The sequence below is a fragment of the Symphalangus syndactylus genome, chromosome 4, assembly GCF_028878055.3.
Source record: "Symphalangus syndactylus isolate Jambi chromosome 4, NHGRI_mSymSyn1-v2.1_pri, whole genome shotgun sequence".
NCBI lineage: Eukaryota > Metazoa > Chordata > Mammalia > Primates > Hylobatidae > Symphalangus > Symphalangus syndactylus.
Window position 1 is genome coordinate 82,282,720 of NC_072426.2, and position 24,367 is coordinate 82,307,086.

The window sequence follows — 24,367 nt, forward strand, 5'->3', positions numbered from 1 at the left end:
CCTGAGAAGAAATCTCTATAACCTACTTGGCTTGTTGTATGTGCTGGGGTGGGAGTCACGGTCTCAGTGATTTTCAAGTGTTCTCTTTCAAGCTTCAGATAGCTCATAGGCAGATGACCAGAATTGAACAGCGGAAGGCAGGGCCTTTTTGAGGTGACAATTCTGAGATCAACCTTATTTACCCTTGTGTTGAAGTCTTTGGCATTCTGGGTGATTTTGTAGAGTTGGGGAAACCTGAGCATGCTCTCCCAAGTGCAAGACCTCTAGAAGACTCCCAGAGTGAAAGGAGGCATAGCGGTGAAAATCTGCAGGGAGAACAATAATCCATTAAGAGTGGCCCTTCCAATTCACATGGCTTCAGTGTTCCCTTCTACCAAATGATTTTTTTTTCAGTTTTACTTTAAGTTGAGGGGTGCGTGACCAGGCTTATTGCAAAGGTAAATTCATGTCATGGGGGTTTGTTGTACAGATTATTTCATCACCCAGGTATTAAGCCTAAGTATTCATTAGTTATTTTTTCTGATACTATTCCTCTCCTACCCTCTGCCCTCTGCAAAGCCCAGTGTATGTTGTTCCTCTCTATGTGTCCATTAAAATCCAGTCAAGTACAAACCATGAGATTCCATGATTCACAACGCCCAGAACACCCTCCAAAAAAAGAAAAGAAAATACCATTTTTATAATAATCAGTATAAGATAAATGCATTGAACACTAAAAGCATCATATTTTATTGGCCATGAAATCTTGTTAAATTAGCAACTACCTTCCCATGTAAAATGAGGTCTGATGTGGAATGACACCACCATTAGCTGGGTGAAGTTCTGTTTTGTTTTCTGTTTGTACTAGCTGAGGTACAATTTTACAACTTCCCATCTTGATGTTATAATAAAATTTAAGGAATTTTGCTATGAATGAATTATGGGCCAGATACTGTAATAAGCACCAGGAATGTAGAGACCTACAAAGAGAAGAAATAGGAAATGGAAGCAGGTCCCAGACCTCCAGGAATCCACCTACTACAGAAGTCAGCGAGGAAAGTGAGGCGATAGATAGATAGATAGATAGATAGATAGATAGATAGATAGATAGAAAGATAGATAGAATGAACACAGCGCTCTTCAAAATGACCCATGGGGGAGAGGTTAGAGAAGAAGAAGGGAGAGTCATGAAATGATTCCTGCACCAAAGAGTATCTAACATGCAAGGTATTGGACTGACAGAATTTGACAATATAACACGGATGTAGGTGAGGAAGCATTCCCATGAGAGAAGCACCCCTTAGAAAGCTCCAGGGTATCAGCTAGCTGGTATGCAGGTGTTGAACAAAGTTTACAGGAGGCCATTGTTTGGACTGAGCTCCTGCACTTGACCTCAGCGTCTTGACCAAGCCAGAATAAAGTCACTCATGCTGAGAGATGCATTGTCAAACTAAACTTTGAAACAAGACCATTTTTTTTTAAAAATGGAGATTCACAGCAGCCAGTTTACTTGGGCCCCAGAAGGGACCCAATTTACCTGAGCCAGGGTGGTAAGGGGGTCCTCTGTGTTTTACCTCTTTAAGGAAAGTAACTTTGAAACAACCAATCACTTTTTGTTCTGTTTCTGTTTTCTTTAGCCCTTTTCTGCCAATAAAGCTAACCCCCCTCTGCTCAGCTTATTGAAGAGCACTCATTCTATTTCATAGAATGAGATGTCAACCAATTCTAGAATGGCCAGTAACAGCCAATTAGATTTTAAATTGTTGTAATTTTGTCTTTTGACAGAGGAGCGTTCTAGGAACTCCTGGCCTCAAGTGATCCACCCACCTCGGTCTCCCAAAGAGCTAAAATCACAGGCCTGAGCCACTGTGCCTGGGCTCTGGGCACATTTATTAACTTAAACAATGTCTGGAGACATTTTTTATTATCACTGAGGGAAGGGGTACTATGATGATGAGGTGCTATTGGCCTCTAGTGGGCAGGATCTGGTAAGCATCCTACAATGTACAAGGGAACACCGTATACAAAGAATCATCCCATCCAACATGTTGACAATGCTAAGATTGGAAAATCCTTCTCTAGAACCATCCTTAATGCCTCTATATCTTCCACTCATTTCTGAAAAGAGCCTGGTAAACAGATCTACCACAGGCACTAAAGCTAGCTCTCGGAAACAGAAAGAACCTCCTGGCTACTAGCCTGGCCGAAGTAGGAGAATTGCTTCAACATTGACAGTTTCATGCACAAACTATGAAAATGTCTAGTGTTTTTAAGAATTAGAATTAAAATGCAAAGAAATAGTTTGCTAAGGATAATGGCAGGGTGTACATGGAGTTAAAGTATTGAAAATTCTCTTTATGATCATCACATGAAAAGACAGATTAAAAAAGAGTCCTAAGCAGAATATCAACATACCAAAAGTAGCAATGAATAAAAACAAAGTATTATCACAATCAAGTTCAGTTTATCTGACACACGCAAGGTTAGATTAACAAGAGTAAATAATGTAATGCAATTCAACACAAGTAAAAAATGGTTTCTTAAATGATCATCTCAATAGATGCAAAATAAGTAGTACTTTGTAAAACTGAACTTTGATTCACAATGAGACTGGGAGAACTAGTATGAGAAGAGAATTTTATTACTACAATTATAATGGTAGCTCCAGTGATTTTTGCCCCTTGGTGTTCTCACTTTGTACACTTCTCTTTCCCTGAATATGACTTGCCTCTGGTGAACAGAATTTTGCAGATGTAGTTAAACTCTAAAATCAGTTACTGTTTGGTTCATCAGTAGGGAAATTATCCTGAGTGAGCCTGATATACACCCTGATATGACAGGCTATTCTTGCTGACTTGATGAAGCAAGCAGCCATCTTGAGGAAATCCACATGGCTAAGAACTGTGACCAGCCTCTAGGAACTGTAGACAACATTTAGGACCTGAGATCACCCAGCCAAAAGTCAGGAGATAGCTTGGGATTTCAGTCATACTGTCACAAAAACATACATTTTGCCAGCAAACTTAATGACCTTGGAAGCAGACTCTTTCCCAGTCAAGATTCCAAATGAAAATTCAGCCCAGCTGACACCTTGATTGCAGCCAGATAAGACTGAGCAGAGGACCCAGTTAAGACATGAACATACTTCTAACCCACAGAAGCCATGATCTCATAAATGTCTGTGGTCCTAAGATGTTATGTTTGTGGTGATCCATTATGCAGTCCTGCAAAACTCATACAGTAAACTAAAAGATATATATTATGAAAACAAAAACCCACTATCTACATAGAGATTGAAATATATTGTTTTCCCATTACAATTTCAACAAGACATGGATACCAATTGTACCCACATTTATTCAACATTATTCTTGCAGTAGAAAAAAAAAGAAATAAAAATTCTTGAATTAGAAAGAAGACTGTTACTATTTACAGATGGTGTGCATATATAGAAAATCCTAAACATTGTACAGATCAAATATTCAGATAAGAAAATTACAAGTTTACCAAGACAGTTTAACTAATCAAGTTCAATACACAAAATATCAATTTTATTTCTATAAGCAAGTAACAAAAGAAAAAAAATATATATAAATAAATTTTGTGATAGGATCAACTATACCAAATAATTGAGTATAGATGTTAAAATAGGCAAGATCTCTATGTGAAAATTTTTTAAATTAATTAAGTTAATAAGACAATTGAAATATTAGTAGTATGAGAATACAATATTATCTCTTTTCTTCCCAAATTATTAACTCAATGAAATTCCAATCAAAATCCTTGCTCTGCAGAGCTTTGTGTATTGACTATAAAATGTATATGGCATATTCCCTCTCTTCTCTTTCTGAGCATTTTTTTTCATAAGCATGGAGATAAAACAGAAAGCTGTGATTGTCCAGAGTGAGGAGTTGAGGCCTGGAGACAATGAGAAAGACCTAAGTGTGGGAGCACCACCCTGCACAATGTTAAGAATCAAGTGAGAGCACCCCTGAATGGTGGGTGAAATAGAATAAAATATCAAAAACTGAATAGAGTCAGGAGGCATCCATGCAGAGATGGAGAAGGAAAACCCTAGCATGGGTTTTCAGCACCTGAGCAGGAAAAATTTTCTGTCTAAAAGGGCAGCTTGGCACAAAATATCTGAGAAAGAGTGGAGTGAAGACAGAGGGAAAGCAGCAGAGGTAACCTAATGAAGGATGCTGAAGTCCCAGAGGGAGTGAGTACTTACCTAAGGGCAGGGACACAAGAGACTGGTCACACAGAAGGGTATTGAACAAATGAAGTGAGTATAGCAGGTCCTTGAATAATGCCATTTCATTATAACATGGATGAAAAACAAATCTCATCTGAGGTCTCTGTCCATGAGGAGTTTAAATGTTCTTGTTATGTCTGTATGGAGTTTCTTCAGGGACTCTTCTTTTTGTCCTACATCCCAAAGCTCTGTACATGAGATTAACTGATGTGTCTACATGGTGCCAGTCTGACTAACAGTGGATGTGTGTGTGAGTGACCCTGCAATGTCATGATGTACATGACATTGCTTACAAGTTTGATGTAGGACAATTAATCCTTTTCAAACACTTCTAATTTAGATTAAATCACTGACCAGCATTAACAAAAAAACTCTATAATAATAGGGTTCCCTCCTGGCACCCAAAACTGCCAGGAGAAGCTCCTGCCATCTGCAAACCTGAACTGCAATAAGCAGGTTGGAAAAGGATCAAGTAAACGAATGCAAAGTACTGTAAAATAAAAATCCGTGAGAACTATGATAATCACACAAATGCTGTTGTTGACAATGACGCCATACAAAAGCACTCCGTGAGGCTGACATACTTGTGACTGTTTGTTTCTGAACTGCATAATCGTAAGTGGTGCTCCTTACAGTCTGCAATCTACTGACCTTGATTGCTTGATGTAACCCACGACCACTACAACTGCCATCACTCGGTGGTTCACCAGAAATTGAGTAAAAAATATCTTACTTATTTTTATTAACCTTTAAAAAATATATGTAAAGCACACATTGATTTCAACGTTTAATGTTTGTTAGAAGTGTTTTGGGTCCTGAATGGTATTGCCCAGGTTTTCTTGTAGGGTTTTAATGGTTTTAGGTCTAACATTTAAGTCTTTAATCCATCTTGAATTAATTTTTGTATAAGGTGTAAGGAAGGGATCCAGTTTCAGCTTTCTACATATGGCTAGCCAGTTTTCCCAGCACCATTTATTAAATAGGGAATCCTTTCCCCATTTCTTGTTTTTGTCAGGTTTGTCAAAGATCAGATAGTTGTAGATATGCGGCATCATTTCTGAGGGCTCTGTTCTGTTCCATTGATCTATGTCTCTGTTGTGGTACCAGTACCATGCTGTTTTGGTTACTGTAGCCTTGTAGTATAGTTTGAAGTCAGGTAGCGTGATGCTTCCAGCTTTGTTCTTTTGGCTTAGGATTGACTTGGCAATGCGGGCTCTTTTTTGGTTCCAGATGAACTTTAAAGTAGTTTTTTCCAATTCTGTGAAGAAAGTCATTGGTAGCTTGATGGGGATGGCACTGAATCTATAAATTACCTTGGGCAGTATGGCCATTTTCACGATATTGATTCTTCCAACCCATGAGCATGGAATGTTCTTCCATTTGTTTGTATCCTCTTTTATTTCATTGAGCACTGGTTTGTAGTTCAGGACATAGGCGTGGGCAAGGACTTCATGTCTAAAGCACCAAAAGCAATGGCAACAAAAGCCAAAATTGACAAATGGGATCTAATTAAACTAAAGAGCTTCTGCACAGCAAAAGAAACTACCATCAGAGTGAACAGACAACCTACAGAATGGGAGAAAATTTTTGCAACCTACTCATCTGACAAAGGGCTAATATCCAGAATCTACAATGAACTCAAACAAATTTACAAGAAAAAAACAAACAAACAACCCCATCAAAAAGTGGGCAAAGGACATGAACAGACACTTCTCAAAAGAAGACATTTATGCAGCCAAAAAACACACGAAAAAATGCTCATCATCACTGGCCATCAGAGAAATGCAAATCAAAACCACAATGAGATATCATCTCACACCAGTTAGAATGGCCATCATTAAAAAGTCAGGAAACAACAGGTGCTGGAGACGATGTGGAGAAATAGGAACACTTTTACACTGTTGGTGGGACTGTAAACTAGTCCAACCATTGTGGAAGTCAGTGTGGTGATTCCTCAGGGATCTAGAACTAGAAATACCATTTGACCCAGCCATCCCATTACTGGGTATATACACAAAGGACTATAAATCATGCTGCTATAAAGACACATGCACACGTATGTTTATTGTGGCACTATTCACAATAGCAAAGACTTGGAACCAACCCAAATGTCCAACAGCGATAGACTGGATTAAGAAAATGTGGCACATATACACCATGGAATACTATGCAGCCATAAAAAAGGATGAGTTCATGTCCTTTGTAGGGACATGGATGAAAGTGGAAAACATCATTCTCAGTAAACTATCGCACAGACAAAAAACCAAACACCACATGTTCTCACTGATAGGTGAGAATTGAACAATGAGAACTCATGGACCCAGGAAGGGGAACATCACACTCCGGGGACTGTTGTGGGGTGGGGGCAGGGGGGAGGGACAGCATTAGGAGATATACCTAATGCTAAATGACGGGTTAATGGGTGCAGCAAAACAACATGGCACATGGATACATATGTAACAAACCTGCACATTGTGCACATGTACCCTAAAACCTAAAGTATAATAATAAAAATAAAATAAAATAAAATAAAAGTGTTTTGCGTCCTTACTTAGAAGTTCAGTGATGTTTCTGTGACCGGAAATATATCATAGGAATGTCACTCTTATTTATATCAGTTAGCCTATGGTAAAAGTGGTTTTATTATACGTCTTTCACTTAAGCTCAGTTCCAAGACCTATTGATCATGTTAAGTAAGGACGGACTACATACTAAGCATGAAGGGAGACACGTTACTGTCAAAGACAGGAGTTACAAATGCAATTGACCCTTGAATGACATCGTGTGAACTGCATGGGTGCTCTTGTTAGCAGATATTTTTGAAGAAATATAAAAAAATTTGGAAATTAATGGCAATTTGAAAAAAACTGTAGATGAACCAAATAACCTAGAAATAGCAAACAAAAATATTTATACAATTACTAGTCTACTTTATCATTGCTACCATGAAATATACAAAATCAATTATAAAAAGTGAAAATTTATCAAAATGTGTGCATACAAAGAACATGATGCTAGCTTCAGCTAAGAGAAATGTAAACAAGCATAAAAATGCAGCATTAAATTATAACTGCAAAAAGTTAACTTTAGTATGTATTGTACTACTATAGTAGGTTTATGCCCACCTGGTACTATTGCAGTGAGCTCAAGTGTTGGGCATATCAGCTCAAAACACCATGTGATGCCAATCATCTGCACAGGAGCAATTCGTTTACCTAGAAAAATGTGTCATACAGTAAAAGGTGATTTCTCATGGTTCTTGCCTGTTTTCCATCATTTTTTTGTAATACCATGAACCTCAAAACATGTGAAGTGCCACTATTGATGCCATAAGTGCTCCAATGATGTAAAGTCATGACTTTTTTGTATGAAAAAGCTAAATATTTCTCCAAAGAAAAAGCTTTGAAAAATATTAACAAGTCATAACCTATTAAATAGAATGAACCATGAATCCATACTGATACAAATAAACGAATAACTTGAAGGTTTGAAGAGAAAGAGATATTTACATAGTCTCAAATGAACTCCCTACAAAATAGTAATTCATGAAAAAGTGAAAAAATAACATGACAGAGGAGATGTTCAGCAGATACCACCATTAGAAATAAAATCTAGCATCACCAGTAACAGAGCAAATCAAAACTGTGGTCAAACGATGGGATGCAAAAAGATCACAGGAGCATTTTGGTGATAGCCATGTTCAAAAAGTATGATATAAAACTAATTACAGGTCAGGCGCGGTGGCTCACGCTTGTAATCCCAGCACTTTGGGAGGCCGAGGCGGGCAGATCACGAGGTCAGGAGATCGAGACCATAGTGAAACCCCGTCTCTACTAAAAATACAAAAAATTAGCCGGGCGTGGTGGCGGGCGCCTGTAGTCCCAGCTACTCAGAGAGGCTGAGGCAGGAGAATGGCGTGAACCCGGGAGGCGGAGCTTGCAGTGAGCCGAGATTGCGCCACTGCACTCCAGCCTGGGTGACAGAGTGAGGCTCCGTCTCAAAAAAAAAAAAAAAAAAAACTAATTACAAGGAAACATTACAAAAACCCAATTGAAGAACATTCTGTATTACTAAACTTTATCTTCTAAAGATTCAAGGTTATAAATATGAAGGAAAGACTGAGAAACTGCTATAATTGAAAGTCGAAGAGATACAGAAGCTAAATATAACTGATGTCTCTGAATGGAATCTTTTGCAACAAGGAATATTATAGACAAGTAATAAAACTTACAAAGAATCTAAGAATTAAATCTTAGAATGTATTAATGTTAAATTTCTGTGAGATTATATTGTAGTCATGTAGAATGTCCTGACTTGCAGGAATATCCACTAAGGAAATCAGAAATCATGGTAGAGTGTCAGCAATTTACTCTCAAATGGTTCAGAGAAAGAAAGTTCTTTGTAGTAAAGCTTGAAACTTTTCTTTAATTTTAAGACTGTTTCCAAAAGCCAACCAAAAAATAAATAAGTAAATAACATGAAAGATGAAAAGTCTTAGGAAAACCTTATTCTTTCGTGAGGAAAAATCCATATAAATCAATACTTAAAATTACATAAATTTGATGGTATGGTGTCAATTGTATTACATGCAACCATTGACAATGACCACAGTACTAATATACCAAAATGCTGTCAGTTGAAATCTAAATCTATCTCTGTAATTGTAAGAAAAATTACAGGATACAAAGCACTAATAACAACTTGGTAGTTTTGCTTGTTTAAACAGCTGCCTATTAAATCATTTGAGTATGTAAAACTCAATAATACAGGATTTTATTTGTAAGATCCACTAAAAAGTTTGTTAAAGAGGTTTAGAAACATGGTTTAAAATGCCATATAAATTTTCATCAGACATATATGATATAAAAATATTATCCTTTTTAAGAAAAGTTTTTATATGTTTTATGTTAAATAAAAAAACCATTAAAAGCTCAAATAAGCATTCCAGTAATAAAACATTATAATTTTTATATTATATAATTTTAAAAATAAAAGTTAGTACCTTTTTTTTCTGATGCTTTACTAACTTCATCTTTTATATTTAAATCATTAGTAGATCCTAGAGGAGCCAGTAGCAGAAAATATAGATTCTAGTTCAGCACCACCTGGAAAGAAAAATATTTATGTTCTTTACCTAAAAGATTTTATGGTAAACTAAGTGGAAGTCAGGAAAAAAGAGTTGAGAACCTACTCTGTGTTAGTGAGAATAAAAAAAAATGTATATATAACTATGATACAAAATTGCTGTTAAATATAACTCACCCATAGTTGTGCATTGAAATAATTATCATTATGATTATGTATCAGAGCTTCTGGCTTTCTCATTCTTTATTCATTTGTTCAACAACCATGTGACAAACACTGGAATTACAGGATGAAGATGAGATAATCCACTCCTTGGCAATGTTATACTATTATATAACCTGAAAAAACAAACAGGTAATTTTCACACAAAGTAATAGATATCATGACACATTTAAAATAGGGCACTACTGGAACACACAGGACATCTAGGTTTTCGGTCAATATTGTAGACTTTTTGGTGGAGAAGATATGCAGGTTGATACCAGAAGGACAACAAAAACATACGTCAGATAGAAGGGAGGAGCAAATGCCAAGAGCTGGAGCTGAGGAAGATGACTGTGAAATTCTGTGTAGTCTAGTTGGCTGGATGCTAGAGCAAAGAGGTGGAGTACTAGTAAGTGGTGAGAAAAGGCTCAATAACTTGACAACAACCAAATTGACTTGGGCCTTTTTATTCTATTTCAAGAAATGTAGAATGTTTCCTGAACACAAAAGTCAACCAATGACAACGTCAAAGACTGGAGATCGAAAATGTCACCAGTCATGTAACTGCTTATGAACTATGACTGCTTGGCTATGCATTACGAGATGAGTCTTAGGTCTGTTGGCCTTAAATCACTGCCATAACCTTGAGAAGAGAATGATGCCTTTGTTTTCTCAAAACAACTGCAGTGTGTAGGCTAAAAGTTCCACAAGGATGGCAGAGAGTTTAGAGTCAAAAACAGATATGCTGACTACTTGAGATTTTTCTAAATATATGGAACATGACAAATTAATGAGGCATAAATATACTCTTAATTATGAGTATGTGTTTATATCTTCCATTAAATATGTGTACAAAAATAATTAGCATACTATCTATTAAACAAACAATAGCCAACTGATGTACTTATCAATTAACCAAACTGTAAATAGCCATTTCCTATTTACAGTTTATTTTAGAAGCCAATTAATAAATCTGAATTGAATTAATAAATTTTGCAATGTACCTTTCTCCTGCTCTAGTGGTATTTTCTGCCACTCCTGCTGCATTTTAAATAAGTCAAATATTATCTATAATGTTTAATTTTAAGAAGAGAAATTATCCTGAAAATGATGTCTCACTTACAGAATTGTGCCCTTTAATACTTTCAGAGACTATACCTAACATGAGAATTGCTTAAATAGAAAAACACAATCACATAAATAACCTAAAGTTCTTACTTATTTTAGATTTACATAATAGAGACTATACATGAGTAGTGCTGTTAAATCTGAGAAAAAATTACAAATAATATTGGTCTATGAGTTTTTCTCTTACTACTACAAAGGTTAGAGAATTTAATTCATATTTTGCAATGAATGCATTTCTTTCTAATTCTTAGCAAAACTCTGTCCTTTATTAAAGTTCAGTTTTTTCACTTCAATAGGTTTTTCCTTAAATTAACTTTCCATTCTCCCCCTTCAGAAAATTTACATTTTAATGTATGTTCTGTGTTATCAACTTTTCAGCACAGAACCCTAAATACACACACGAAGAAAGTGGTACTCGCATAATGTCATGAGAAAATTGGACTGGTAAGAGAATAAGTAAAAATATCATGTGATCTACATTATGATTGATATTTCTTTATATAAACACATAGATTTCAGAAAATTTGTTTGAAAAAAGGATAAATATAGGTAGAACCAGTTTTCAATGTTAGCTTGATTCATAACTTTCTAGAATTAGAAAGAAGGAAAGCATGTAGCTGCATAGTTGTAACTTTGATGTCTTTTCAGAAATTAGTATCAGTTTTAAGAATCATTCAATTATTGTTTTCTACTTAATTATGAAATGTGTGGGAGTATTTCAAGCTCCATTGCAAGTGATTCCATCTGGAGTGTTCCTCTTTACATCTTTTGTATAAGAGGTATTCTCTCCCCGTAGGCCAACAAGGTCTGAAATTGTGTACTGCACATACTGGAAATTTTATTACCAATGATAATATGATACTTAAAGCCTTCACCATTTTCAGACAAACATGTTTTCCTATATTTTGAGAGACTGTACTTCGTAACATATCTGTGACTATAATGTTACAGACATGCCTGCTATATTTAATGATGTGACAATACACATTACTAGAGAGGTCTTGTAAAGGAAATAACTCAACACCAGATAAAGGAAGGAGGCTTTACTGGAAGAATATTATATTACCTTTAATAAACACTATGAAAATGTACATTTTCATGTGACTTCAACTAAAAAACTACTAAGGTAATGTTATTACCTTTTCCCCCAAAAGCTCTTTTTCTAAATATTTAATTCCTGCGTTACATTACTTTACTACATTACATTACTTCTTTATATCCTGTTTATGAATATCTTTAGATAATACAAAAATTTGATTAGGTAAATATCAAACACGTTTCTCAACAGATTGTCTAATTTTGTACTGAAAAAATATGAACTCTGTAGAGAATACTTTCTTTTAACAAATTTAAGTGAAGCCATTTTTTACCCTCCTAACTCTCAAAAAATAAACGGTAGGAGAGATATACCTAATGCTAAATGACTAGTTAATGGGTGCAGCACACCAACATTGCACATGTATACATATGTAACAAACCTGCACGTTGTGCACATGTACCCTAAAACTTAAAGCATAATAATAATAAAATTAAAAATAAATAAATAAATGGTAGAAGGAGCTGCCTCTCTTGCAGTGCTAAAGTGGCCTCTCCCTACATAAATTATCTTCCAGCCTTTCACTGACCTTTGAACACTTTACCCCACAGAGAACTGCTGAGGGTAACTTCCTTCGAGAAAGCGATACCAGGTCAGATGTGAATGCTCAGAGAGAAAACAGACAAATCCAAAACATGGGGAAGAAGCTGCTGTATGAGGGCATCCAGAAGCTTAGGGAAAGGGTCTTGGATATTGATGGCTCCACCTTTATTGTTATTATTATTACTGGCTGTTGAAAGAGTTGGGTAATTTTATGCATATTTTCAAGTATAAACTTTTCAATGTTACATGACTTTTTATAAGTCCCTTTCAATTTTGTTCTTTCTTTCCTATTAAATCCACACATTTTTCTCATATTTCTCTTAATCAAAATTCAGAATTATTATTTCCAATCAAGCGACCACATACAGTACCTGGTACAAATTATGGAAGGCAAAAGGAGACAAAATTGTCTTCACGACATCAATCATTGTTCTAGTCAGTGAGAAAAGGGTGTCATTGATGGCTTTGAAGTGTGTATAGCTTATGAGATTTTAAACATTGCCAGAGAAAATACAAAAGGTTAATAAACTGCTAACCTAATTTTATGAATAACACTAAATCAAAAGTTATATTAGCTCCTTATAGGGTAAAATACGTAAATACTACACTGACATTTTTTTTTTTTCTTTTTAAATAGAAGGTGAGAAAATTGTACACAGGAGAAAAAAATGTATCCACAATTTTTAGGAAATTAGCAAGGCTCTCGCATAAACAATAGTTTTTAAACCATGTCCCATAGAAATCTAAGGTTACTACAGAGGACATAGCAGTATTAAGGGATAATGATGTCACAGCTTCAGAGCCTCCATCCTTTCTTTAGCAAGTTAGCTCTACTCGTATCTGTTCTGTTTTATATAATATGGTTACATCTAACTTTTTTTTTTTAAAAAAAGTTCTGTTCTTCAAAAAAATTTTAAGCAATGAAAGTCACTGATAAGTCAAACTCCCTCATTTTACAAAAGAGGCAACACAAACTCAGAGCACTTGTGCCTCACCATAGGTCACAAAGCCAATTAGCTCCAGGACAGAAATGGGCTTTAGGTCTTCCATCTGAGACTGGCATTTGATGCCAGTGATTTCCTCCATATTTAGGAGAAATGTATAGATTTTAAAATATAACTCAGAGAAAATGCATGCATATGGTAAAACTGTCTTGTAGCTCAACCATGTTTAGGTGCAACAGGTTAAAAAGTAGCTCTCCAGCTAAATTGTGAATTCTAAAATTATGAATACAAAGTAAGCAATAGAAATTAATAGCATAACATCTGTGAGTGGTAGTCAATATAATCAATTTGTAAAGAACAAGTTTGTTAAACTCCAAAAAAAGGAACTTGAAGGAGAAAAATGTTATCAAGCCAGGTGATACTGAGAAAATTCTTTTTTAGAAAAACTATTAATTTTCTCCAAATAGGACTTGGCTTACCAAAATCAATTAATAAATGAATTATCCATGTTCTGGGTTATTTTTAGCAAAATTGAAGACACAAAACATATTTCTCTTTGCCATCTAGCGTACTTCTATCTAACCTCTTGTCATTAATTGGTACATACAAAGACAAACCTGAACTTAATTTCAAGGAAAACTTAAACCCATGCACAAATAATTGGTGAGCCTTCATTTCCCTGACTTCAAGTTTCCATGTGAGGACTCATGCTCTCTCTACTTTCCTCTTGGGAGGAGGGAAGATTTACCTAATGGGTAAATCTGGGCAAAGCACATTGAGTGTGCTTGTTTGGCTCTGAGTCTCTTTGCAAACATGTGTCTGCCCACAGTGACATGAGTTTGGGTTGGCTGTCATGTCTGCAGGAAGCTGTCTGCTCCTGTGGCTGTGTCAACCAACTTTTTCTTCCAGTTGCAACTATGTGTAAGAGCTTAGTCTGAGAAGAAATGTTCAGAAGCTCACTGTGGCTGCACATCTGAGCCATGTCTTCCCATTAGTTGTCACGAGTCAGCAATAAAGCGGGTATGTTGATGTCTATCAATCTAATTCCTATGTTCTGAACTCAGGGAAAGAAATAGGAGAATCATTTGCAGTCTACCTCACCACAGCCCCACCAAGATGGCTACATAATACTTGTAAAAATGTTTCCTACTTCCTTGACTTTGTAACTTTATATTCTTCAACACAACCCCCATATTAACAATAGGAAGCGCTGGAAGAAACTGAAATCAGGCCCGGTGCAGTGGCTCACGCCTGTAATCCCAGCACTCTGGGAGACCGAGGCAGGCAGATCACAAGGTCAGGAGATTGAGACCATCCTGGCTAACACAGTGAAACCCCGTCTCTACTATAAATAAAAAAATTAGCTGGGCTTGGTGGTGGGCGCCTGTAGTCCCAGCTACTCGGGAGGCTGTGGCAGGAGAATGGCGTGAACCTGGGAGGCAGAGTTTGCAGTGAGCCGAGATTGCACCACTGTACTCCAGCCTGGGTGACAGAGCAAGATTCTTTCTCAAAAAAAAAAAAGAGAAAGAAATATAGTGAAATCAATCACAATAGTAAAGCCCAACAAATACAATATTCACTATTTCAACAATACAACAATAACTTAGTGACAGGCTACTGTTACATTATACTTGATATTATAAATTTAAAAATATTGCTGTATTGTCTTTTTGAGACCAATTTGATAAATACATATACATCGCACACATACTTTTCCATAATTAATATATTTTCAAGTAACCATGTTTTTAAAGTAAAATGTAATATCATTCTCTATTTTAAGGAGGACTCAAGTTTTATGACAGTAATTATGCACTCCCATGTAGCATAATCAAATAAGCTTGCACATTTAAACCACTGCAGTTCAAGATCAAAATATCAATAGTTTAATGTCTGAAGGCAATTATACTTGGTAGTTTGTGAGTATTAAATACGTGCACTGTGTCAAAGAGAAAGAAACTGGGGAACACTTCGTTGACCAAAGAACTGATAGATTAAGCATAGAGCCACACATATATTTAAAGACATTGTGGGGGAAAAATGAATAAAAGAAGAATTAGAAGAACTTGAGAAATTATCTGAAACAATTCTTAAGGATAAAATGAGGAATTCGCATTTGGCTAAGTAGATAAAAAAGTGGAGACAGGAGAAATTATATAGAGCCTAAAACTGTTGTAATAAGTTTATCAAACTCTGTATTTGCCTTACGAATGATTGCCATAACTATTATTATAGTTTGATTAGAGTTAAAATTCAGAGTAGACAGGCGCTTCCTTGGTGATGCAAACAGGACTATTTTGTTTGGGAAAAACTGCAACTCAATATTCTGTGGAAAAAGTGCAAGTCAACATTCTGATATGACACAATGTTCCACCATGTGACACAAAGTTCCACCATGTGGCACAACATTCCACCATGTGACACAATGTTCCACCATGTAAAAAGTTACAGTCTTAGGAATACGGTTTTAGCTTGGACATATCTATATAACTACATTTAGAAAAGAAGTTGCTAAACTGAATGAACATTTGAGAAATAGAAAAGTTACTTAAATAAATTATTAGAAACTTTTTGAGTCAGTAATGCACCGGAAGTCCAAAACCAGTCAATGTAGAAATGAGTCTTCCTATCTCAAACATCTAATAATACTATGGGAGGTGGCACAGATTATCTAAAATAATACAAAAGGTGGGTTTTTGGAGGGAGCATTACAAACAAGTGACATTTAGACATCCATCTCAAACATTTAAAAAACATGTACCAAGTGACTACTGGGTGCCATGCATTGTCTTAGACACACAGGTACTATACAACTTTCAAACCTAAAAAAAACTTTAAACCAGCCAAGTCTTGTCTTTCATTAATGTGGCATAAATATTTATGATTTCATTTATTACAAAAACATTCTATGTGCAAAAGGATCCAATGACTGATGTATTTTTGAAGCTAATTTTAATTTTTGAATTTTATAATATAATTTTTTAAAGAACCAATAAAATTATAAAATTCCTTCTCATATATAGAACAAAGCATCTCAGAATTTAAATTAAAAAAAAGTAAAAGTTTCAAGAAAGTATACATAGTTATCTATGATAGCTATAATAGTGTTAAGTGGTAAGGCTAAACTTCATGTGTTGGTGACAGGTGCAAGAGCTGGCAAATGATATCAACATAGAGAACACTGGCTTTGACATCCAGCACAACTTCAATCACATGCAACAAAAATGATGTATTATAATCAGCATCTTTACAGTTTAAAAAGCTGTATAAGATAGACCTTCAAATTAACAATATTCCAAAATATTACAACCTTGCAAATAAAGAAGATAAATTCAGTATCAATGCGATTTTAACATATTTTATGTTAGATTTAGATATTTTAACATTTTACTATCTAGAATTATAGCCAAAAATGTCTAAATGTCTTCTTGTTTGTAATGCTACCTCCAAAAACCCACCTTTTGTATTATTTTAGATAATCTGTACCACCTCTCATAGTAGTATTAGATGTTTTCCTAGTAGAAATAATTAAATTTTAGCAACTCTAGTAGGCACCTTCTTTCTGTATCTCTAAGAATTTTGTAAACAATTACATAAGAACTTTTCAGGTCATTCTAAAGAAGTTATGAAAACATGTCACTGAATCTTCATAGAATTATTAAGTCGAACATGATTTGGCAAACCAATTGCCCACAAAGAAACCCTGCACTCCTTGGAAGTACTAATGAAGTTTAAAATGAACTGTCTTTCAACATATCTGGAAATACTAAAAATAAATAGTACCTTGCCCCCCTAAAAACTAAGAGAAAATATTTTCTCAAAAATCTTTGCTTGCACTGCATTTGTATTTATACATGTTTTCATTGTCTTGTAAAATAATACATGAGCTGATTATTCTGGAAAAAAACAGATAAGAAAATTTCATATGTGCATCATGACTAACACTTCACAGTAGTATTTAACATTCTTCCTCTTTTTGTACCCAGAAGTGCAGTTTTATGACCCTGAAGCACTTAAGACACTGACCATATCACTCTTTTTTCAGAAAAATAAAACTAAGCTATCAAAATAATTAAAAACTCAGCTAGCTGGGATCATCTAATTTATGTATTAAAACAATCATTTAATTGTTCCCCTTTATTTGGCAGCAATGCTGTCTGAGAAAGCTTAGATCTGCTCCTCTAGAATTTTTTAGAATATGAAGCCAGGTAAAGAAAAAACATTTCATTTAACATAAGCATACACTATTTTTCTCTGCATAAAAGAGATTATGAAATCACCATCAAAACTATAAGCCAATGTGCATTGATTGAAATGGGTATTTTAGTGACAGTGGTACACAGTGAAAACTAGTTGCTACCTATTTACTTTAGTTCAAAAAAATTGTGGGTTTTTAAATTATTTATTTATTTACTTATTTTAACAGGGGCTATGTTGCCCAGGCTGGAGAGCATTGGCTATTCATAGCTGTGATTATGATACACTACAGCCTTGAAATCTTGGGCTCAAGTGATTCTTTTGCCTACTCAGCCTCCTAAGTAGCTAGGATGACTGCATATAGTTTTAAAATTTTTCCCCCAGTCAAAAAATGGAATCTCTCAACCTCTCTCTCTCTCTCTCCATATATATGTGTGTGTGTGTGTGTGTGTGTGTGTGGAGATATATATATATATATATATATATATATATATATATATATATATATATAAAACCAATGCTTCAATTTATACATCTTGTCATTGCTGGCATCATTTTGGGATCTCCAGAAATTGATTCTTACTATGAGTAAAATCACCTGGTTGGATTGAATGATGTCTGTTGCATCATCAGGGTAGATGAGAACCCTGTACAGCTTTATGGAATTCTGGGTAGAAAGAAGATACTGGCTTATGTGTGGTTGTAGTTGCTATTAAAAGACTCAATATCATTGCCATATTAGTCATCGATAATTCAAGTGATAGACAGACATAAGTGAACATCATTTTAAAAATTCAAAAAGTTGATTTAGCTATTTTCAAGCTATTGTAAAATTGCACAGCAATAATAGACACTTTACAAAAGCTGAGGGAAAAAGTGATGTAGGTATAGTGGCAATTAAAGATCCAGTCTTGTGTAAAAAAAAAAAAAGACTTTTAGCTTTAAAACAAAACAAAAATGAATCATTTAAGTGTTCCATGTTTATTTACTTCATAAATGTATTTATTTTAGATTACTTTAAATAATGAACATCTACATGTGATTAAGTGTTTGGATGTCAAACATTCACTTCTGATTAGGGGTGCAAAACTTGAGATGGTAGAGGAAAACATTAGAAGTGTTATGAACCACAGCCAAACTCAAACCAATCAGAAAATAAGCCAAAACATCTCAAAGTATATATTTAGTTACTAGGAAATAATATTCACTTTCTAAAATGTAACTTAAATGCAGTTTTTAAAGCAATTCAAAATGTGTTACTTTAAGTTTATTGAATGAAGTTAACAAATGAGTATTTCATGAAAATGAGAGCTCCAGGGACTTTTAGAAAATTGTAAAATTTCTGTTTTCTTTCTTTGTTAACGCAGGTAATGTTGACCATTATTTAACACACATGAGTCAATTAACTCAGTATTTCACCTACTTAAAAACAAGAATTGCATCAGAAATCTGAAAACCAAAGGAAGAAAGATAATATAACTAACCGTGAACAAGTAATTCTTCACACTGTTATTTTATGTCTGTAGGCTCCAGGAAGAAATCATGAATTTTTCTTCTAAAGTAAGTATTCTGTTGACACAAACTATTGGTAAGATTTTCAACATAAGGTGACGCTAGGACTGGCCTCCTAGCATGAGTTGTGAATAAAGACCTGGTCTGTTGTTTCTCCAAAAGAAGTTTCTTACTGGTCTCTGCTTGTCTCTCATGAGTTCTGTGAAGATTGCAAAAGGAAAATGCTTAGTATTTTATTTTTTCCTACATAATTAGAAAATGACTTGAATTTAAAAAGAAAACCCTTCTATAAGAATAAATAACATTTCCCACTAAACCGTGCTTTAACAATGAAGATGTGTGAGAGCATGCCTAGTGTATACAATTATAGGTTTTAAATTGTTCTTAAAAAGTACATATAGTTTTAGGAGGATTTCTAACAAAAAGTTTTTTTTTTTTTTTGCCGCCATGACTATTTCACTATGTAGAAATATATCAAAACATCATGTTATATTTCTTAAATACGTACAATTAAAAAACTAAAACTAAAAAAGCTATAAATATGTGTTTATTAAACCAGTTTAAATATTTTTAAAAATTATCCCTCAAAGATATTTTCAGGCATTTGACTTAACATTTCTTGTACATTTTCACTCATTATTTGGGATGAGTTACGCATTTGACACTGAGAAGTAATTCAGACAAACAACTCCTAGGGGAGACAAAGATAGCTGAGTGGGAGATCAAAAAGAACTAAAACAGCTTCAAAGACAATTAGCTACTAACATTGTGACCAAGGCATTGGAGGTGGGGCCTGTGCCTTCTGTCTTCCACACACACCTTCAGGCTAACCAAGGTGTTATTTTTAACCATTTTGTGTATTGTACATCCCTTAATCTCTGTATTATTAATTCCCCATTTCACAAGGATGCTTTTATAAAGAATGAAAAAACTATACAGGGTGTTTTCTCAGGGTGCTGTCTAATGATAATACCCAAGATCACTATCAAAGAAAGTTAACTTACCAAGTGTCAGAAAGTGAAATGTAGTAGTAATTGTACTTGACCATTTTGGTCTCAATTTTAATCCTCTAAACAACAGTTAAACTTATTAGTATTTCTATTTGGGGACATGCTGAAAAGTCATTTAATGACAATACTACAGTCAAATTAAATGCTTCAAAAATACTTAGCTGAAAGGCTAACAAATCAGGTTGACTAGATGTGAATCTGAAGGGGAAAAAAAGCCATATTAAACCAACAAATGGGGAAGAGACATAAACTCTCCTGGACAAACTCTTTGAAGGTCAGTTCATTTACTAACATCATGTTTCCATAATTATATTATCTAGTTAACTTCCACTTCCCACTGATGTTGTGAACCTGTCTCACTAAAAATTAAACTTTTAAGGCAAATTAATGAGCTTAATTTACTTTCTATAATTATATTCTGACTGACTTGTTTAGTTCATTTGACAACAAATCCCTAAATTTTAATTCCTCTAAATAGAGGTGTTTATATTTTTCTAATTCTGTTTTATTAAAGTCTTCTACAGTTTTCATTTTGGAGAGTTCAGATTCCAGATCTTTAACTATCAGCTCCATCTTATTTATTGAAACAATGCCATGCTCTCTTAAGTGCTATAGGTTTTCTTGAGTTTCTGCTTGTGTCTAAACAAATTAAAAGTCCTGTAACAAACAATTTAATTGTACATTTAAGGATAACTCAAAGAGTATAATTAATTTGTTTGTAACACATTGGATAAAAGCTTGAGGTGACGAATACCCCATTTACCCTAATGTGATTATTATGCATCTGATGCCTGTATTAAAATATCTCATGTAACCCATACATACATATATACATATATGTATATATATACACACCCTACTGTGTACCCACAAAAATTAAAATTAAAAAGAAAAAAAATCAAAAGGGTACATTTTAAGGTAATTATAAGCTGCATAATTATTGTATATTTGTTTCCTTTTAAGTCAGTGATTCAGAAAGCAATTTTAAATATGTGAAAAAGAAGCTGAAGCTTGAAATACTTATCAGTAATATTTACTAAATTGATAATAGCTAATAACTAGATAGGAGGATGAGTTCTGGTGTTCTGTGGCATTGTAGAGTGAATACAGTTAACTATAATTTATGATATACTTCCAAAACCTAGAAGAGAGGATTGGAAATGTTCCCAACAGAAATAAATAATAAATGTTTGAGGTGTTGAATATACTAGTTATCTTGATTTGAGCATTACACATTGTATACATATATCGAGGAGATATCACTGTTTCTCTATATCCCATAAACATGTATGTACATGTCAACTAAAAATATAAAACAATTCATCTCATTAAAAAAATAATAACATGGGCCAAACTTAGTGACTTAACTGCTAATGAATAGAATGTGGCCTGACCATCCTCACTCCAAACAGGAGAAGAGGGTACCAAGGGCAAGCAGTTTGAGATAGAGAGCCTTTTCTAAACTAATGTTGCAAATCTCATGGTATAACTCTTACCATATTCCATTTATTCAAAGCAAGTTCCATCTATGAATGCCTAGAAGCTCCAATGTAGGTGATCTGGCTGCCTGCCACAGCCAACATTCTAGGCAATGGCCAGCATTAACAACAAGACACATAGCTGAGCAAACCTTCAGATTATTGTAGTTTCCCAGTCTTTGAGCTGTCCCCAGGAAAGTTAAGAGGAACAGTGACAAGCTGTCCTGGCCGAGCTTTTCCCCAATGGCAGATTTATTAATAAAACAAATGTTGTGGTTTTAACCCACGAAATTGTCTGCAATTGTTAGGAAACAATAAAAAGAAAATTTGATTTAAAAAATGACAATAGAAAACTTACACAGTAGAAATTAGTCACCTTTAAAGTACAATCTAATAGAGGTTGATATTAATTTATTCATGACAAACAATGCTAATGAGAAGCAGTAGAAAAGTAGAATACAGACAGACATAACAGCTACTGAGGAGAAAGATTTCCTAAAATTCCTTTTCATTAAAAATTCTTATTACTAGGCAAGTGTGCTTCTTTAGGATTTCCCCTCAAGTTAGGAAATCAATAAGACAGGGAAGCAAAGAGGCAAGTTTTGAAGTGCAACAGCTGGAAAATTAAAAATATTTGGTTTAACAATCAAAATCAGATGTTATCTGATTTCATGGAAGTAAAATCTTAAAGCTAAGCAGTATTGAGTATTTATTAATCAATCTGGCATTTACTATTCATTTTCCTTTCCTCAATGAGAAAATAAAGAGAACATTATAGAATCATTTTTAATCATCTCAGAAGTAAAATAAATGTAGTGGGTTTTGAATGTTAATAAATTAAATACAATTTCTCCTTCACTGTACTTCAAGTTTGTCTATATGAAGAAGTTAAGACCATTTAATCTTTATGTTGTACCACAATGCTTCTACATATCATACAAAAAAATTAGCTTTGATATTTTGAAATTCAAACAACTAATTTCACTATTATTTGTCTCTTATAAATTGCCTAAACATAACCTGATGTTTTAGTGCTGCACTTCTGAAAGTTTTTCTCTGAATAGGATAAAATATTTATTCCAAAAAATATGTATGAAGCTATAAAATATAGCTGTGCATCTCGATCTATTTAAGCAGAGGGAGGTATTACAGAGAATTGTGATTTCTGGGAATGCAGGAACTGTACCAAGAAAAGATCATCCCAGGTGTTATACATAAGAATCAGGTGCCAGGTCAAAAGAGGATCTACCTGTGAACTGCGAGATGATGAATTAGGTCCATTTCCAATAAGAAAAGCTTACAGTCTGGACTGACTCTTCTCTTCCCAGGATGGATAACATCTACAGATGACTGTACAAATTACAATGAGTTAATAAAACCTAATGCATGAAATAGTAGACTGTCAGATGATGTGACCAAGATTTGTTAGAAATGGGACTCTAGAGAGAGTCATTCAATGAGAGACTAAAGGTTTGAATAAAGAAACAAAGGAATGGACTCTTGTCTTTGTAAGCTTGACTTCCCATCAAGTCATGGAGTCAGCAATGCATAAGCTGGCCATGGGCTCTTTTAAGAAACAAAAAGTAAAGATGTTTCTCTATACTGAACTTTTATCATGTATGATAATATACAACTGGTACTATGCAACATGACTGAAAAAGAGTTCTAAGTTGATTTGGTACTGGCATAAGAATAGAGAGATCAATGTTTTAGAATTTAGAATCCAAAAACAGACCTGCACATCTATGGTCAATTGATTTTCAGCAAGGATAACAAAATGACTACATGGGAAAAGAATAGTATTTTCAACCAATGGTTCTGGGACAAATGGATATCCATATGCAAAAGAAAAAAGTTGGAGTCCCACCAAATACTGTATTTAAAAATTATCTCAAAATAAAATAGCTAAATTTAAGAGCTAAAACTATAAGTTTCTTCAAAGAAAAGAAAGTAATAAATCTTTGTGACTACATTTGGCAGTGGCTTCTTAGATATAACAACTCAAAATATGGATTAACATTAGAATTTAAAACTGCTATACTTGAAAATATACTAACAGTAAAGTAAAAAGGCAAGAACTGAGTAGGAGAAAATATTTGAAAACTGTATTTCTGATAGAAAACTTATATTTAGGATATATAAAGAACACTTACCATTCAGAAAGAAAAAGATGGCCCAATTAGAAAATGGGCAAAGGATGGAAAGAGACATTTCTCCAAAGAAGATATACACATGGCTAAGATGCACATGTTTTAATTAAAACATCCTTAAAATTATTAGTCATTAGGGAATGCAAATCAAAACCACAGAGGGGTGCCACTTCCCACCACTAGGATGGAGTCTTTCCTGGTAAAAATGTGGAGAAATTAGAACTCTCATACTGCTAATGAAAAATGGTATAGCTGCTTTGGAAAATGTACTGGCATTTCCTCCAAAAGTTAAACATAGACTACCATATGACTCAGCAATTCCACTCATAAGTATACACCCAAGAGACATGAAAACATATGCAAACACAAAAACTTATACCTAAAAGTTCATATAGCAGCACTATCAATATTAGCCCAAAATGGAAACAACCTAAAGATCTATCAACTGATGAGTGGGTAAATAAAATGTTTGATGTATCTAGACAATGAAATATACTCAGCAAAAAGAAGAAACTAAGTGCTGATACTTGCTACGACAGAGGAACTTGAAAATGTTATGCTATGGCATCTGCATGTGAGATAGGTTTCCTGAATACAGCGCACTGATGGGTCTTCAGTCTTTATCCAATTTGCCATGGATGAAGCTGGAAACCATCATTCTCAGCAAACTATCGCAAGGACAAAAACCAAACACCGCATGTTCTCACTCATAGGTGGGAATTGAACAATGAGAACACTTGGACACAGGACGGAGAACATCACACACCTGGGCCTGTTGTGAGGTGG

The 24,367-nt window shown here is 34.5% G+C and overlaps 1 protein-coding gene across 2 annotated transcripts in view; it reads right to left on the minus strand.

Moving 5' to 3' along the window:
• Positions 1 to 5,608: 5,608 nt before the first annotated feature.
• LOC129480856 (ankyrin repeat domain-containing protein 30A-like) overlaps positions 5,609 to 24,367 on the minus strand; it is a 124,270-nt gene continuing 105,511 nt past the window's right edge. Inside the window, exons 42-46 of one of the 2 annotated variants that reach the window (XM_055275260.2) lie at positions 18,916 to 19,142; positions 9,497 to 9,657; positions 9,237 to 9,339; positions 7,360 to 7,449; positions 5,609 to 5,689 (exon numbers count right to left, since the gene is read on the minus strand). Coding sequence is in view for 1 of the 2 variants with exons in the window: in XM_055275262.2 (XP_055131237.1) it covers positions 19,045 to 19,142 (98 nt within the window). In the remaining variant the exon portion in view is untranslated. Of the gene's footprint in view, positions 5,690 to 7,359; positions 7,450 to 9,236; positions 9,340 to 9,496; positions 9,658 to 18,420; positions 19,143 to 24,367 lie in introns of those variants that run through there. The other variant, XM_055275262.2, reaches the window with a different exon arrangement.